The 19,049-nt window shown below is 44.0% G+C and overlaps 1 protein-coding gene across 5 annotated transcripts in view; it reads right to left on the reverse strand.

Annotated features, from left to right (window-relative positions):
• MAPKAPK5 (MAPK activated protein kinase 5) overlaps nt 1-18,560 on the reverse strand; it is a 27,182-nt gene extending 8,622 nt beyond the window's left edge. The window contains exons 1-9 of one of the 5 annotated variants that reach the window (XR_005933166.1): nt 18,000-18,560; nt 13,202-13,275; nt 11,824-11,899; nt 10,534-10,631; nt 8,923-9,031; nt 6,145-6,234; nt 5,463-5,558; nt 4,135-4,215; nt 159-346 (exon numbers count right to left, since the gene is read on the reverse strand). Coding sequence is in view for 4 of the 5 variants with exons in the window: in XM_030025140.2 (XP_029881000.1) it covers nt 159-346; nt 4,135-4,215; nt 5,463-5,558; nt 6,145-6,234; nt 8,923-9,031; nt 10,534-10,631; nt 11,824-11,899; nt 13,202-13,275; nt 18,000-18,035 (848 nt within the window). In the remaining variant the exon portion in view is untranslated. Of the gene's footprint in view, nt 1-158; nt 347-4,134; nt 4,216-5,462; nt 5,559-6,144; nt 6,235-8,922; nt 9,032-10,533; nt 10,632-11,823; nt 11,900-13,201; nt 13,276-17,999 lie in introns of those variants that run through there. The other 4 variants (XM_030025140.2, XM_030025141.2, XM_041125929.1 and 1 more) reach the window with 4 other exon arrangements.
• Nucleotides 18,561-19,049: the final 489 nt, after the last annotated feature.

The following is a 19,049-nucleotide window of genomic DNA, read 5'->3' on the forward strand; positions in this document are numbered from 1 at the left end:
GTGCTGAATACAATAGAAAATTTTTCAGCTGTATGTGCTGCAGACAATTCCCCCCGGCTTTGGAAAAATAAGCCCTTTGTGATAATGCACTTTCAAGTGATTTTCCAATTTCTTAATATAAGCAAAGAGCAATACAACATTTTCCTCAACTGACTCACTTTCGCACAATGTCTTTCGCCATTTCTGAGATCTGGCTCCACTCTTCCTCTGGAAATTCAAAACTTCCTGTCATGATCTTTTTCCGCATGTCCTTTGGAATTGTCCGACTGTGGTGTTTGGAGTAAAACGGAGGGTATCCACACAGCATCACGTAAATAATGACACCCAGGGACCACAAGTCACAGCTCTGAAAGCAAGGAAATGATCACTTTGGGGCGCAATTTGCAGCAAGCAGTGGTGTAGCTATGTTAAGAGTTCTATGTGATTCCCTAAGAAAACAGAAGCACAGCTCAGCCTCCTCCTAAAGGTCCATCTGAGGAACTTCATGGATAAATATGGCAAATACGTAAGCACAAGATAACTCCAAGCTGCCAAGCTAAACTACTTCCAGTACCCAAAAGTAGCTTGTTTACAGAAAGCGCTCCTGTAACTCTGTGCTATGCAATGGTAAATTGTATGGTAACAGCCAGTGCGTCAGAGGCATGAGCAAGCTGCGCATTTATTACATCTCTCAGGATGTTTGAATCCTAGTCTCTCAGTACCAGAACATAAAGCAGAATACAGTCATTTTTTAGAATGTGAGACTAAAAAAAGAAACACCATCAAACAAATGAGCTAGCAGGGATACTTCATCATATGTCTGTAATGAAAAATGCACGTCCTGAAAGCCACGGAGATGAAGAAGCTTCAGAAAGCCAGAAGCAGTATTTCACGGCTGCTTACGCTGCGCTCCCTCCTGTCCTCCCACCTCAGCCTGGTGCTCCCTCCCCTGCTCTTGCGCTAGTGTTACTGCTGACATGATACAGAACAAGTTCACCCAGGAGGTGGATCCAGCCAACAACCAGCTCAGTAAAGAAGCTGAAAGCCAGATCTATTCCCCATCTGGATCACTGTGCGTTCACGCAACACAGACACTACTTGGGAAGAAAGGAAGAGGACCATAACAGCCTAGACTTCAATTCAAGCTTCTGTTGAACCACATCCTTAAGGATGGGGCTCTGTTATCACTTGACTATGGCATGGTGCAGGCTAGGGCTGGTAGGACCTGCTCTGACCCTGGCCACCTACTCCCAATACTTCTTTTGTGCCAACACTAGCATTTGTAGAGCTAATTATTTATTTGTACTAGCTTGGTTTCCAGCCCTATCAGTCCTCCAGGGGACTCCCAAAGGTTTACACCAGCACAAGGATGGACAGGAACACACAGCCAAGCGTAAGCGGAAGCCTGAACTCCAGCCAGGCTCAGGTGATTATGGAAAGACACACAAGGGCAGATTTGGGGAACTGGGGAGGTTCTGCAATCAGTTTACACAGACAGAAGTCTGCACAGCTGCCAACTGAAGCAACCTCAGCACCACCCTTTCTGCCCCAGACTGTATATTCTACTGCCTACTCTAGGACAGCACCGGCGTTCATGAAGCTGCTCAGATGAACTCAGCAAACACAGAATCCCTGACTCCAATAACTGTTTATTGACTGGATCAACACTGACCCAGGAAGGGGCCCTTAAAGGTGAGACTTTCCTTCTGGAGGGAATACACTTAGATCAGCTCGCACTAATCATTACATCAAACCCTTGGCTTTTTGGCTTTTACAGAACATGTGGATGCTGATAACAAAAGAAACTCCAAGGAGTTACCCCGCATACGTATGGCTTAAACAACTTGCTGAAAAGCAATCTCATATGGCTCTAGAAGTCTAAATTTCTATTTAGGTACCTAAATTATCATTTTTCCACTAACTGGAGATAATTTCTAATGAAATCAATGGGGCTTTAGGCATATAAGTAGGAAACAGGCATCTAAGTTCTTCATGGATATGGTTCTCAGATTCTATTTCTCAAGAGTCAACCCCTTTCAGCCATGACAAACACACTCATATTTGATCCAATACACACATAACTTAATAAAAATACTCAGGAATCAAAGATGTGTTTTTTCCCCCAATTTAAGTCTGTGGGATAGTGCTGCTGATCATGAAGGTGGATCACAGGCATCTCCACTCAGGCTCTGAATTGCTGTGGAAAGACAGTGTACCTGGGAGTTTATCACAGTCTATTTCAGGGAACTAGGCATATGCCAGATGCTGCTTTTGCAGCGAGTCACACTTGGCAAGGTAAGGATGAGGCCGCTTCTTTCAGCAGCCTTTCCAGTTAGTGCCACCATGGCTGAAAGCAGTTCAGAGTGACCAATCAATTCTTCAGATGAAACACGAAAACAAAATCACATTATAAATCCAAGAAGATCAAGGCAGCTGAACCTTCTCAGTACATGAGTTAACTCCAGTTGGTATCTGTTTTCAAGGTTCTTCCATTCAGTACAAGAATATGACCCCTATTTTGCTTCAGGTGCCATGGCCAGGGCTTTTTGGTTCATTACAAGAACAAGACAGCTGTCAAACCGTTACCAACATGAACAGTGAGCAACCACTTCTAGGTGTCTCTGGAACTGCATCTACTCCCTTGGAGAGGGCTATAATTGGAGAGTAAATCTGCTTCAATCCACAGAAGTGGAATTCTTGACCCTGCCTTGTGAGGCTTAAAATTTATAAAAAACAATTTTCCCTGTGACTGGGGTTCACATGAGACAGGGCAGAAGAAACTCTGTATTGAAAAGACTATCGGCACCTGTCCAAGAACTCCAAGAAGTGCCTGGCTTCAATCATCAATCTGTTCTCCAGGATGGAGAAGAGATAATCATGACCCTGAAGAAGGCAGATTCAAGATTAGGAAACACATGCAGACATTCAGTGAAAGTTATCTCTGCCTGTCTTTGCTTTAGCTCTCTATAGAAGGTTACTAAAATATAACACTATATATCAAACTACCCCCTCTAGCATGTGGTGGGTTAAACAACCATCCTTGAAGCTGGAATCAGTATAGATACTTAGCACTGCAATCAGAAACCAGCTAACTTCAACCCAAATTGACACTCTGAAAGAACACTCAGTGGTTCAAACACTGCTAAGCCAGCAGCAGACAGTGATGATAATATGGAGGAAAATGTTTTGGAATGATCAAAAAGGAATACAACCTTTCAGGACACTTTCTGTCACAACTTTGCCAAGACTCTAGCAGCAGTTGTTATTGCCCATGGCTAGTGCTACAGACAACACAAAACACTATCTGTCATTTTGCAGAAGATCCCCGATACAGACAAGGTACCACCACAGCTGCCTGAACAAGATAGCCTAAATAGTGCTTTGCACATCCAGAAACTCTGGCTGACAGCAGAAAAGAGGTTTCCTTTGAACCAGCCTCTTGTGGAGGTGAAAGAATTTCCCACATGGTCACACTCCAGCAGAATCACTCTACTCTCTCCAATATCTTGTTAATATTTAGTGCTCCTTCAACAGTGTTTGTATATTTTCCCTTTAATTAGAGGATCATTAATTAGGCTTGGAACAAGTGTGCATTTCATTATTCACTCTATCAGAAAGAACGCAGAGCCAGCCACACCTTTTAGCGTGCCACTTCTAAACTGAGAAAGCCAGCTACCTGCACAGATTATCTTCTAATTTGCTAGTTCAACTGAATGAAACTTGGTCTGAACCTAATACATTTAAGGGGAGAAATACCACTGTATACCTGGTCACTCCTTTTAGAAAAGCCAAAGGAACCACACTTTTGAGAAATATGGCCGCAAAGATACTACTTCCTTACAGCTGAAAATACACATGTACATGAAATAGCAAGCAACATGACATTTCCCGACTGTTTCCTGTAGATCCTGCTTTTTACTCAGTATGAGATATTTGGCTAGTTAGACGCATTCCTGTCACAGAGATCAGAACAACTTTATTGCTCCTGGCCTTAAGTGTGTAATTCCAGGGCAATAAAGTTCATGGCCTTAGGTGATAAACCATGTCTATAGACGACTACTTCAGCAGATACGTCATGGGGTGGGGAGTGGCGGGGGGGAGGGCAGAGACACTATGCTTTAAAGATATTGACTTGTGGACTGTTTCATAGCTTACCTTGTTATAAGTGTAAGGTGTTGGAGAGGTGGGGATAATACCAGATTTTTCTTTCTGATGCCGTCTTTGTGCCTCCAATACCTGTTGCCATGAGAAGGAAAAAAAAAAAAGCAAAATACATCTCATCTACAGGCACCACAAGCAGCAATGCCTATGCCAAAGACATCTGATGCTTTTTCAATCGGTGAATTTATTCCAGCTACTGAAGACTCTGCCAAACTCAAACTGTTCTTCCTAAGAAAGACTGGAACTTTCTACATGGGGAAAATTTCAGCTAAAATATTTTGCTGCTTTGGATGTAAACTCCAGTTTTGCCTGAATTAAAGCAATTGCTCACACCTCTTTTGTTCAAAACCTCTAACACCTCTATGCTTTGGAACTAGAACCTAAACTGTGTGGAGGGTAACCCTAGCTCCAGAGATGTCCCTTTTTACCTCTCCCATGAACAAATCACATCAAATTTGTCACTTGCTGATCAAATCTGGGTTTCTGGGCTTCTCCAAAAATTTCAGTTTAAATATGCTCAGGAAAAGCTTTCTATGGGTTTGGTAGTTCACTTGTTTTATAAACCCGGTCTGTAGTGCACATGGCCCTTCACCAGCAGGCTCCAGTTGAGGAGGCATTTTCAGGGCACTCGACTGTGGCTGCATGGTCTGATCTCTGCAATTGCTCTTCCCAGTCATTAAAGGCTGCCGACATGCCCAGTACCACAATTAAATATCTATCTGCAGTTTTCTTTTCATTTTCTTCAGGACTCCACTTTCTTTTGTGCTTTGTGTTGAAGAAAGCAGCACTACAAAAACCAGCTTGTCTGTAATTATAGATTATGTCTTAATACATACTGACAAGGGGGCCAAGCCAAGGTGAACAGGTAACCCTCTGGCACTGCCCTCTTTTTTGAGCAATTGCCTTTAGAGAACCTTTTTGTTTCAGCATTGTCCTTTTTAATGTAATCTTGAATGAGCCTGCACTGGAAAAAGGATTGCAAAGCAGGGACTTTTCCAAACCAACTGCAGTTAAAGGCCCATTGTCAAAATCCTAGAGTAGTCTCACTGGTGGGAGTCAGGCCTGGGAGAGTCAGGAGGCATCAGCAATTGGACAGTGCTAAGAACACAGTCTGGGAAGTTTGCTTCACGATCTCCTGCTGTAATCAATAGATCACTGTGGCGCTGCATCTTGAAAGGTGGCTACTATACAATTACTCAAGATTCCTGCACCCAGAAGCCCTTAATAGGACAGCAAAGGCTTTTAAAATGATGTGGTTATGGAGGCACAGGCAATAAAGATCACAATTCCCCCTTTAGCCCAGAGCCGTAATCGTTTGTTACCTGCGGTGCTACGTAATATGGAGTGAACTGTGGTGTCATCAAGTCACCTTGGTCTACTTTGGCAAATCCAAAGTCACACAATTTAACAGGTGCATCCTAAAACAAGAAGAGGCTTCATGACAAAATTTCATTGTATCAGCTTTTCTAATGCATATTTCTCGCCTTCTACTCATTTTTGCCACACATACTCCCCTTGTATTTATACCCTTAACATTCCACAAAGCAGCTAAAAAGTCATAAGCTGATGTTTGAAACAAGCATTTTTGTTTTCCTGGGCGCTCTGGGTCAAAAGCAGTCCTCCTCTCAGATTTAGAAAACACTAAGCACATTGTAGGGGGGACACTGCATACACAGGGTGGTTATGAGCAGAAGAAGCACCTATAATGCATGTCAGAACATCCTGATGACACCCAGGGAGGAAATGTGGCAGAGCAGATCTTCTCCTCAGCAAAGCAGGATGCTATGTTGAAGTGGAGAACCTGACCCATATTTAACAGCAGCAGCACAGACAGCCTGTACTCCAAGCAGATCAGAGTATGGAAAAGCATGAAGCCAAAAAAGTTCATTAATTTTTGTCACCAAAACATTGCATTAATGTCATTTTACAGCTATTCTGAAAATCACCATTGAGCCATTTTACAGAATTCAGCAGTAAACAAAGAATACCAAGTCTTCATCTTACCAGAGAGTTATCCTTGAAGAGGAGATTCTCAGGCTTGAGGTCTCTATGTGCAATGTTTAGTGAGTGGCAATGCTGCAAAGCCAAAGCTATCTGAAAAAGGGCACAATAAATCAACTACAATTACAGAACAACTCCTTTAGCCTGGACAGTTATTTTAGCTTTAAAAAAGACATTGCCAACATAGCTTAGACCCCAAACATTTTCACTCCACTTGGGTACAATCCTGAGTTAAGACAAGCCTGGCCATACTGTGCCATAGCACAGTAAAGCGACGATGGGGAAGTGAAACCCACCAAGCTATGCAGTTTGCATTTCAGTCAAAGCAAACAGAAAATAAAAGCTAAGTTGTACTGGGCTTCCCGACCATCTTAGTTTGACTAACTTAGAGCATTATTAGCCCCCCAGAAGTGAAATAGATCATGACAGCGTCCTTTTATATGCTATGCTAGGCCTACAAGGTCACTACACTTGCTTGCACGCTCTCCAGCAATTACATTCTGTTTAACAGTCAACAGTGAGATCTTGCTTCAATATTTCAGAGAATATTTTATTGCATTTGCTACTGACTTAAGAGTCAACATTCAGGCAGTTTTATTCTTTAATTCTTGATGGTACTGCCTGCAATTTACTCATTTCATGGGATATTGCACAGAAATGCATTACTTGATTCTTTCAAAGACAGCATTTTACACTGCTGTGGTTTAGAAACCTGTAACCCAGTCATGAAAGCTCTACAGACTGTACATTTGAAAGTTTAATTAATTTAAAGAAAACCAAAGCATAAATACTTAAACAGCATTACTGAAACAAAAGTAAGGCAAAGCCACACAATCCTTATTTGAAAGTATTCCTATTGGCTTCTGTAGGATCCTACCCAAACATAGTACCCTGGGTGAAGCACCAAGTCCTTAGAAGACTGCAAATTACCGTGACAAGGGAACTTCACTGTTAACTTAGCTCAGAAACAAATACAAACACATCCCCAGAGAACATGAAGTAACTTTGTGACAAATTTTTAACTATTACTGGGTACAAGGAAATAAGACCTGTAGTTCAAGACAGTGATGAAGAGCCACTAGATGAAAGAATAAGACTTTAACATTGCTTTCAAACTTCATTTGTATAAACATTAAAGCAAAGAGTTATTTGGGACATGAATAACCCAAGCATACACACAGTCAGAATTCAATTCAAAGTCTTGTCTTTTAGCATAGTTTTAAAAGATTTTCCCAACATGTTAATCCTGGAGACAGCCTTGTAATGTCAAAATCAAACAGCCCAAAGGACATGAAAACAAACTGTCAAGAATAATTCTGTACTTCCACCTAATTTCTTTGTTGGATGAAACCAAAAAGGTAAGAGCACAATTAGTATTTCATTAGAAACAAGTCAAAGTACAAGACGGAAAAGTAAGATTAAATGATTTGGCCCTCTTTTTTGCCTCAGTACCAAAAATTATCTCCCCAGCTTAGGGGGAAGCAAGTGATCAGGATATGGATATATTCATAAAGAGCCATGTCGATTTACAACAAATGCTGTAGTATCTTGTCTCATGTTTTCTTTCCTTTATTCACTGCAGTGATCACTGGTGTGGGAGCAGGACATTTACTGATTAGTATCTCCAGTATAGCCTCTCACCTACAGTTCATATATCTCGTTTGGAATGCCAATATAACCTCTGCAAGAAGCAAACGATGGCAATTCTGGCCCTTGGCTTCATGCCATGGTGCCAATTCCCATGCAGAAGAGCTCAGCCATTTTGACAGCAAGATCCTTCTGCCTTGTGGTTCCTTACAGCAACCTGCTGGTCCTCTGCTGTAGCTCCCTAGAAAGGCTACCACAACATACAGCTATACCATCTTTCCTGCAAGCCTCCCACTAATCCAAGCTTTCTGACTGGGTACCACAAGTCATCCAACAGCTTGGAAGTGAAAGGGAACAAGTTCACCCCAGAACTGAGAGGAACTGACACTGGGGATCCCCACATTGAATCCCATGGAGGCCCTTCTGCTTCATCATCCTGCCTACTCTAACAGGATATAAGCTAGTCACACCAGATGCACTGCTAAGCAACAAAGAGCCTGATGGACACCAAAACCTCTAGTAATAAATACCGTGGAGGTTATAAAACACAACATTGAAGAGTGAGTTGCATAGAGAAATAGAGAGGGAAAAATGACATCAGAACAAACAGCACAGAAAACACGTACTATAGTGGTACATTCCTCTTGCTATCTTCCATGATAGGCAAGACTTCCATAAAACCAAATACAGAACACAGCTTGAAAAGCACTGGCCCAGGACACATGTACATTATTGTCTGCTACTCTGCCCAAGAGGTGAGAGAAATGCCAAGTCTGTGTCATGGCCAAGAGTGATTCTCAAACTGGAGCTCAGCAGCCACGCGAGGTCTGGTGAGAGCCTGTGGACTGTTGGAGGTAACACTTCTACAACAACAGCGAGGGATACAGCAAGAAGACCGTGCAAGAAAAGAGCTCTCTTTGGTGAAGTGTTCCGTAGACCAGGTTAAGAAAACCATTGCTAAGGACAGCAGAGACACCGGGGTGCCAACCCAGAAGAACTAGCCCACACCTTCAAATTCTTTGCTTCTATTAAAACTTTGGCATTGTCAGGTTATAACAAAGCAGGCAATGATCATCGGATCAGAACTGAGGATTATTTTAGCTTCCTTTTTTCCCACCCCCCCACCCCAAGAAATTGTTAAATACTTTAGCCATTATCATTCATGGATTTGCTTATACATGGGTGTTAACTTGCCTGCTTTGTTACTTGGCTTGCTTGCTTCTCAGTAAAGTGCCGGTGCTGGCTGATTCTGTGAAATAGCTCTCCCCCTTCCATCATCTCCATTACAATTAGGAGCCGAGCCCTGTTCAAAAGCATTTCATTTTGTTATATTAAAAATAATCAAAAAATAACAGAATTGCTAAGCTAATAATGCATACTTCATATCTACTGACGCAGGCCAAAAAAGAGACATATACTTGCTTCTCCTACAGTTGTTAGAGCTATTTTGGTTCCGTAACTTTGCCTTTAAGCATATAAGCTGCAGGTTTTTCTGGCTCCCAGCGCAATCTGACTCACTGATTGTCAGCCAGGAATCTACAGTTTGCTCTTCATGTTGGGCTCCCACATCCAGCTGGAACAAACACCATGGACATGTCTACATGGATGCATTCAGACAGATACATGCAAGCTCCACCCATGCTTTCCACCAGCAAGCCAGTTTGGACCTGGAAGCCATTTAGACACATTGATGTATAACTCTGCCCTCAAAGAATAATACAGCAGGTAGAGTCTTGCATTAAACAGGCTAAACAGCTTCCAGGCTGGAGCTGGCTTAGAGCACTACATACACCTGTCTGCACCCATCCTTGCAGACATGTCGATCTGCCTAGCTGTCTGCCTAGGCGCTAAAGATGTTCACGGCAACGTAGAAGCAGAAGGTTGAGGCATTATCTTTAATGCTTTTGAGTCTGGATACTCTACTGTACCTCATGATTTTAATTTACAGTTTTATTGCTGTAATTATGAAGGACAACAAATAAGAAGTGTGGAGATCAGGACTGCTAGATCCTCAAGAAACTAACTTCTAGTTCTTCTCGCCACACAGCAAAATCAGATACATCAGAGACTAAGACAGGTCTCAGCTCTTTAGTCCTCCCAGCTCCAATATTTTTTTCTCAACTAATATCCAATTAGAAGACAACGTTTTTATCCCAAGCAATATTAATGTATGAAAAATAAGTCTGCTTCGTGTTTTGCTGTGTTCATTTTAAGCAGGACAATGTATTGAGAGTTGACAAGGCAGAACCTAGTATTTTTAGAAACAATTCTTTCTTCCTTTTTTTTTTTTTTTTTAATTTAAATGAAGACTGGTGCTCTGAATTTCCCAGTGGCTCAGAGGCATCACCATCATATGAAAGGATCTCACTTAGGATTCTAGGTAGCAACAAAAGTTGCAGCTCCAATCCTGCTTTAACAGTGCTTTGAAAGCAGAAGGAGGCTCAAAGGTTACAATCAATTCAAGCTACTAAAGCAATATCAAAGCAGGGCGGAAGCTAGAAGTTAATATGCTCTCTCGGACAATGCAGGTATCACAGACTGAATCAATGAAAAACCTAAGAAATGAAGATGTATTCAAAACCAGTAGTGAAGGACGCAAATTCATTTAAATATGCAAAGGTCTGGGCATTGACAGGGGAAAAAGTAAGCGTTGCTTAGTCTAAAGTATAAATATCATTTCTGGAACCCCCTATAAATATTCATTTTGGTCACACTGTGATTAAAAAAAAAAAACCAAACTCCACTATACCTTGGCCTAAACATGGAAAGCAAGCTGTGGGAATGAATCACCCTATGTAATCTTACCTTGGGCTGGATTCATGTGGGAACTGCACACTGTTAGCATAAACTTCAATAATTTGAACAATATTTGGATGTGTTGCACACATCATGTGCAGACGTACCTTGAAGAGAAGGGAAGAAACGTTACTGTACACAGTGACACGCACTTGACCAGTTCTGCTTCTCCCTCTGCCCCCAAGACTATGGCACACACGAGCCCATGCGCTGCCAGCTGTGCTCAGCACCAGTCACACCCAATTTAAAATTATTCAAAAAATAAGAAATGCCTACAAGCTTTTATATGGGTGACCAACAGCCATTACACTGCTTAGACCGAGTAAGACAAAAAGATCATACATTGCCAACCTATTTGTTACAGGCCATGGAATCAAACCCAGCAGAGTTCCGGAAAAAGCCCAATCTTTGATTTCTTTGGCTTTTTAAAATAAATTTAAAGCTACTTCAGCTAGAACTAGCTTTAAAGTAGCAATAGAGATACGATTGAAACCAAAAATTCATTAATAAAACCTGAATGCAGCTTCTTTTATGGCCTGATGATCTAGCACTCACAACACGTGAAACCTCATCTCCTGTTCTGACTATCTGAAATAGGCACCTAAGGAATTTTCCTCAGTGTAAAGCTACCTGGACTGCTAAATCAAGCCGAGGCTTGATGCTCTTTGTAAACAGATTATTTTTGCCTGGGAATTTCAAATGAGGATTTACTCCGTAACAAGAAATGGAAGTTGCCTAGACCTTGAGGACAATTAACACTTTTATGACAACTTGAATGACTGCCCATCATTTTCAATAGATTGACAGTTTGGTACCTTGGCACGCTCCTGCTAGCCACAGTAAGTCACAAACAGTATCAGTGAGCTTATTTAGTTTCTCATATACAGATAAACCCATACCATTTAGAGTGCAACTTGAAGCATTCTTGGCAATTCCGAGAGTAGTGACATCCAAGAGTGAGATGTATGGAAACAAAATTCATTCTAAACTATTCATGTTACATTACATGGGACGTAGGGAGAACACCAGCTTTAAAATGCAGCTCTATAAATTACACTTGTACATATACAGCTAACACCTACAGCAAACTCAAGAGTTAGAAAGACCCTCTGTTTCACCCACCACCTCATCCTATAGGAACTGAGCACAGCAAGGCTAGAGGATCAAACCCAAGCAATCTTGCCTAGCAAGATCAGCAGAACACATGGTTCGGGTTTTTTTAAACCATTGCAACAATTCACCAAAAGGGCGAGACTTTGTGGTGTATCAGAAGACAGACAGTATAAACAGGAACTATACCTCATTTCTAGCTTTTGGACGATCAAGAAGAATTTTCAGTGCAAAGCGTTCTTGAGAGGATTTTTTCACGCAGACTCTGGTATTACAGCAATAAAATTATTCAGTCAGCAAGAATGTTAAAGAGACACTTCAAGCAATTGATCTGTAGTTACGAGTTTGCTCTCCACACTGGAATTAACAAGAATGCCCGCAATCTGGAATATACAGGGCACCTGTCACCACGTCCCAGCTTGAAAGCCTCAGTTTTCAGCCTTCCACAACAATCAAATACGTTATGTAGAAACACCTCACACCAAGTTATATTTTCAGCAATGCAGAAGAAGTACTTCAGAGCAATGGCTAACTGCAGACAAGGAGAACGCACTCTACACATTCAGCCCGAAGAGACACTTCTGATGAAAAAAACCAAACCACACAGTGGCAGCCTGAACACCTCCAATGGAGGGTGTAGTCTGCAACAAATAAAGTGTTTCTGAATGGAAATCCTTGTTTTGGCAAGGCCACCAACTGTGCTGCACTGTTTTTTTCTCTCTTTCCCCCATTTAACATTAACAATTGAACTGCGTCAGAGGTAAGGGCCTACATACTAACAGGCAGCTAAAAGAATAAAGCACAAAGGGATATTTTAATATAATCAGAGGCAACACAGCAACACAAAATGGATGAGGAGAAACCAATTGCCTGGACAGGAAGATAAATGGTGGCAAGAGACAATCGCCCTGTCAAGTGCCCAGAAACAGAGAGGTGCAGACATTTGTTTTCTAGTGCTTGTGCACAAATTCCTGCTCCCAAAAGGGAGAGTGCTTGTTGAAAAGGGAATATATGTTTTGCTTTACAGAAAGCATCCAGTTCTTGCAGGGGTTAGAAATTCGTGACGGGCAAGTCTGGTTTGAGATGTAGAGCTCATGGCACTATCTGCTTTGGTCTCACATGATGATCTGAAAAAATAGCTGGTAAAAATAGCTAACGGGCATGCAGTGCTGATGCCCCAAATGATGATACCGTAGACGGGAGCAGCGACCTTTGCACTGCACTGACACTAGTATCAAAAGGACAAAGGTGTTTGAGGACAATTTTCTGCTGCCACTGTTTCACAACCGACTCCTGTTCCCACTTTGCTTCAGGAATATGGCAGTGAGACGGGACAAGGCAGAGAGGTGAGGAGAGTTTTTACTTCAAACATACCCCATAAAACACAATACCTCGCTTGCACATGAGCTACAACACCCATGGAGTAGACACATTTATTTGTTTATAAAGAGAGTCTTCCACACATCACATCACTCTGCTGTTATCACGCTTAAAATACATACTCACTTCTCCACAGCTAATGGAACAGGTTGAGATTACATACAAATCCGCAGGTGTATTGTCTTACCTAACAGGACCACTGATCCCAGCTCCCAGCTTCTGAGTCCAATTAATGTTGTACTCCTCTAAAATGGAGGTTTCCTATTCAAGAAGGAGCAGGGGGAGGGGAAAGAGAGTGTAAAAAAAAAAAAAAAAAAAAATTACTACATCCCTTCCAAAAAAAACCAGCTCAGCAGACCTGATTTGCAAGATACCTGAGCAGAGAAAAGAGCCTACTTTGGAGTTTTGCTTCGCCTAGGAAAATTAAACATAAATACAAATGCTCACATAATAATATATCTCAGTTTAAAATTATTTCTGTGCAGCTGAGACTGCTCACCCTGGCATTTTGAAACAGGATTATTGAGAACAGTAAATGGGATCTCACACCTTTAATACAGAAAGCATACCAAGGGCACTTTCCCCCCAACTCTTAAATCCAGCTTCCTACCTAGAAATGATCAATCACAATTGAACATGAAGGCCTAATTTCAGCATTATTATGTATTTTTTGGTCATATGGTACAATGGAAAATGATTTTGCTGCTTTCTTAGGGTTTTCAAACCTTTGGAATCATTATACTGTAAATTAAACCCTGCATGACTAGTTTTAGCTTGTCTGATAATGAACCAGGCTCATGTTTATAATCCTTTTGTCCAAATCCATATAAGCAGGGTTTGGTTTTGTTATGACACAGCTTGGGTGCTATCATGCTTATACATGTCACAAGGCGGGATGTAAACGTAGCGTCGGCGCGCAGCATTTTGATTAATGCTGCTGCCATGTGCTCTTACACAGATGGTGATCTAACAACAGAGCCGGGCTGAACGGTGGAAAGGTTGTGTGCAAACTCAAGAGTAATACACGCCATAAAATTCTGCCTTTGTTCTTTTATGAACATTGCTACCTATGTTCAGGTTCATCTTTCAAAAAGCCATGCTTTCTGATAAATTGTGAGAAAAGGAGCTGGTAACAAAAGCTAGCATCAGAGAAGCTTAAGCAAGCAGGTAAAATACTTCCCAAATACACTGCAAGCAAATGGAAGAGTCTACTGCTTGCAAAGCAACTTTATTCTGATCAGATTTGCCCCTTCTGTTAACTTCCATTCAAAACCTGCAGCATTTCAGGATTCACTCATGCTACAAATCACGAGAAAACTGAGAACAACTAAGGGATTGAAAATGGCAGTCCCTAACCTGGGATCGTTGGCCTCTGCTGCAATAGTCGTGGATGAACACTATTGCCAGGCTGGAGCCAGCCCTCACGCCACATGGATTGAAAACAAAGCAAGAAAGGAAAGCTGATATTTAAGGTGAGATTTGAAGGGATTAGAGAGTGCAAAAGACAGATATGAAAGGAAAAACTGCCTTTTAACACAGTCTGGAGTGGGTATCACATAAATCATAAATTACTACCGTGAGAGACGTAAAGGAAAAAGTTAAAGTTAACTGTGAACTGGAGGTTTTATGAAGGGTTTTAAAAGAAAGCGGAAGAGCAGCATAGTGGATCAGACATGGATTGTTGTTTTCAAGTAGAAGCACAAAGAAACTTTCTTATCAATTTAACTAACATAAATTTCACTTGTGAGAAGCATGTTAGGGAAAAGCTAATTTAATTTTCTTGATATTCAGATACAGATAATTGAAGGCATCATAGGTGGAATGAAAACACAATTTTAGAAGAGCGTTAATGAGTAGAGAAAGGGTTTCTCTGAACTGAGGAGTATCTCCTCAGAACATGCTTTCAAGATCACGCTTAGTGTTTAAGTTGTGAAGTCAAACCACTGAAATGGAGAAGCAAACACCAAAGTACTCTGGAGCACCAGCGTGATTAAGTGATTACAATCCTTCGTTATTTTTTATAGCACTTTGAAGTCTGCTGCTCCTGTTCCAAAACCGAAGAAGGGCCTGCCTGCCCCAAAACTTACCTAACCCTTTCAACTGCACATGTTGGTCTAAAAAAGAGATACTGTCTCCACATACAAGCCCAGTCTTGACTAAACAGTTCCTGCTATCTGCTGCCACTTCTGTGATGGCACAGAGACCATTTGCTTCATTTCAGCTGAGTAAGTGGAACAGAGGAGCTGATTAGGAATTGGAAAGTCTGTGATCTATGAATCAAATGAAGCGAGAATAAGATCTGATAGTTCTTAACTCCTGAAGGACAAGTTCAACAACTACAAATAAGTTTACTTTTAATAAAAATGTGTTTCCTCTTTCATATTCTGCATATTTACCATTGTTTTAACTAAAAAAGCCAACATTTTTGTTTTCTGCATTTTCATTTGGATTCCAATCTTCGTTCCAAAGCAGCTTTAAAACTTAGAAGTAAAAATTAATAATCTAGTGATCCAGAAACACTATTCACTATTTCCTAATGATATGAAATACAGTATTTGAGAACTTTACTGTCCATCAATGTACAGAATTGCTTACATCTCCTAGTTCAGAAACAGGAGCTCCAAATCTAGCACCAAGACTACGTAGCTGCAAATCAACACAAGTTCATAACATTCAAACAGCATTAAATATTTAAAATGTACAGATACAAAAATGCCCTCTGAAAATATCCAAATCTACTTCAACGGGTAAGGCTAAATGCCTTGCCTCTTAATTTAGATTAACGTACTGTGAATGCAGGCAGCAGAGGTTATGGTATCCTATACTTAGCTCCACATCTGGAGAATAAACTGCCTTACAGTAGCACTGCTGCACAGCACTGAACTTGTAGACTGGCTGACAGGTCAGCTGGAACTAATCTGCTGCGGCTGGGAACAGCGGAGGCAGAGTGCCAGAGAGAGCACTTTCAAAAAAAATCTGCAGTGGTGCAATTTCTTACAGTAAACCTTTTTGCTCCTACTGTTAAAGGAACTTTAAACTTCTGATCACTCCTTACATTAATTTCCAGTGGGCAAAGGGAATAAACAAATTTGAAATGTATTCAATTACAAAAAAGTTTCACACAAACTTTAAGAGTTGAGTTCTCTTCAATAGCACAATTCCCTTTCAGCAAGCTCAGGGTATCTAAAACAACGGTTCGAGCATCCTCCCATGCAGAGTCAGCAGTCTGGGATGCTAACAGCCTGGAAAGACAGGACTCTCAGATTTCTCCCAGCTTGGTCTTCAGCAAGCTGCTTTCAGACAGGGTTAGACGTGCATCGGGACTGCTCGGGGGAAAGCTCAGGTGCTTCTCAGTTTCCACTGAATACCAATGGGAGAAGGTTTGAAATAAGGTACTTCAAGAATAAGGCATACTCACTACAGTCAATTAAAAGTATACAGACTGCTTCTTGGACAAAGTCCACATAGTCAACAAGTGACATGCCGACAACTAGTGTAACTCCACCTCCACTGCTCCAACACACAGCCTCTCAACTTCAGCTAGTTTGCCTTAAACAGCGATCACTATCTTGAACCACAGACCTTAAACCTGCAGACGCAGGTGAAAACCAATCAAACTTGAAAAATAACCAAGCATTTGAGAAGCAGAGAAATCAGCATAATCTATAAAAGTACTAAATTAAGTTTTAGATTCAGACAATGCCTATGATGCAAAAGATTTGCCCAGAATCTGTTCTCGGTCAGAATCCCTCCAAACGGAGAGGGGCAGGAGGCAGATGCAGACTGTCCCCACACTTACACAATGGCTTCGGAGTTTTTGTTCTGTTTTTAACCCCCAAGAGCTCTGATGTAGATCTTTACCTTCACACGAAATACCACAGAAATACTTGGAAAATGTTCCTTCTGAAAGCCTTCTGGACAGCTACTTCACCTGCACTGTGCCAAGATGATAACGAAGCAGGAAAAGACAGCATACAACTTCAATACTTGATCTCGTAGTTTAATTACAATCTGGGTTCCCTGAACACAGTGCTTAGACTTCCTTCTGCTTGGGCTTTTTTAGTTCAAAAGGCAAGACCCACGTATTTTAAATCAATCCAGATTTCAACACCACAAGACTGTGGTGCTACTTCTCTTGCATTGATTTTTGCCCCCAATGAGCTTTGTAAAGACAAATCCCACCGTGGCAGACAGCAGGGCTAAGGAAAGGCAGCAAATGCCAATACATGGGATCTTTTTACCTACATCTTTAAGGAATTCATTCATCTTATTGAAATAAGTATTTACGAAGGCATACAGAATTCGTGACAGCCAATGCTTTACACAAGGTAAAGAGCCTGCAGAAAGTCTGTAAAACATTGTTTTATTGTCACTATCTCAAAGGGGTTTCCCCAGCTTCTTCAGGAAATCCGCGCAGCCAGGTCACAGAAGGATTCACCAGGAAATGCTAAGCTCACACACTGATTCTCGCCATAAAAAAAGAAATCCTGAATCTGTTCAGCTCCTCCACCACCACTCGAAACACAAACATCCCACACGCCAGATTTGTTTTCATGACAGCATCCGAACACGAACTCGGGAGACAGATCGAGGCAACGGTGTTGCCTCCACAGCCGGGGACTGCTCTGAGGCAGAGACCCCAGCTCCCCGCCGCCCCGAGTAGCCCCGGTTCTGCTCCCCGCAGTCTCAGCCTCTCAACACCGATCGCCCAAGGCCGGATCCCCTGGAAGCCGCCTGCCTGCACCTCCTGTTTCCCCTGCCCGGTCTCTGGCGCTCCACACCGAAGCGCTGCGGGTGACGAACCCGAAGGCAGCCGGGCTCCGGCGGAAGCGCAGCGAGGAGCAGGGCCGCAGCCGTAAGAGCAGCGGGGGGGGGACGGGGACCCGCCGGGCCCTTCCCGGGGCTGCCCACCTCCCGTCGCAGGGCAGGGGACGAGGCGGGGGCCGGCGACGGGGCGACCCCGACGGCCGCTGCCTCCTGCCTACCTTGATCATCTTGTCCATCTCGTGATCCTCCGACATCCTCCCGCGGGGCTACGGGCGGCTTGGGGCGGGGGGGGGGGCGCGGCGGGAGCCGCCGGCCCGTCCCCAGCGAGGGACAGCGGGGCTGCGGGGGCCGAAGGCCGGCGAGGCAGAAAGGAGGGAGGGGGGCCGGGGGCGGCGGCGGGGCCGGGCCGGGGGCGCTGGGCCGCGCTAGGCAACGGGCAGCCCCGGAGGAGCCTTTGTGCCACCGCCGCACCGCCTCATCCCCGGCCGGGCGGGCCGGGGGGGGGTGGGAGGTGGGGGACCGGGACCCCGCGCGGAGGCGGGGGAAGCACCGCGGGGAGGGGGCGGGCGGGCCCAGAGCCGCCGCTCAGCCCGGGAGACGCCGCCGCCGAGGCGCCGCCGCCGCCCGCGCCGCCCGGGAGCCAGGCATTGCCGGCACCCTGAGCCGGGCACACCCGCCGGGCGGCGCGTCCCGCCGCGGCGCTACCGCCCCCGCCGCGCCCAACGCGGGAGGCCAGCCCGCGCCCCCACCTCCTCCTCGCTCCCACCGGGGAATTTTAGGAGCCTCCGCCACTGCGGTGGTGCGGTTTACAGGCGGCCGCCGCCACCCCTAAATACGCGACGTCGCCATCAAGGCCCCCGCGGGGCCTTCGAGCCGCCGGGTGCATTCTAGTGACGTAGCCAGACGGGGGTGGGGGTAGTGCCTGCCAGAGGGGCGGAGCGAAGCCTTGCGCTCCGGCCCCGCCCCGCGGGCGGCAGGCCCCGCCCCCTGCCGGGAGAGCCGCGAGAGGGGGCGGGGCAGCGCGAAGGCTCGCGAGATCTCGGGGCGCGAGCGTCCCCCGCCGCCCTGAGGGGTAAGCGGCGCCTTTTGCCGCCTGACGGGAGGAGCGGGACGGCGGCGAAGGCTCTCGCAGCCTTCGCCTTGTACCCTCCGCTCGTGAAGGGGATCGTCTCCCACTCATGGCACACCTGCCCTCCGGCGCAGGACTTACTCTAATGACTACACCATAAAGGTGTCTCCCATCGCAGCTCCAACACGCTCACTGAGGC

This window comes from Aquila chrysaetos, chromosome 9 (assembly GCF_900496995.4).
Source record: "Aquila chrysaetos chrysaetos chromosome 9, bAquChr1.4, whole genome shotgun sequence".
Taxonomy (NCBI): domain Eukaryota; kingdom Metazoa; phylum Chordata; class Aves; order Accipitriformes; family Accipitridae; genus Aquila; species Aquila chrysaetos.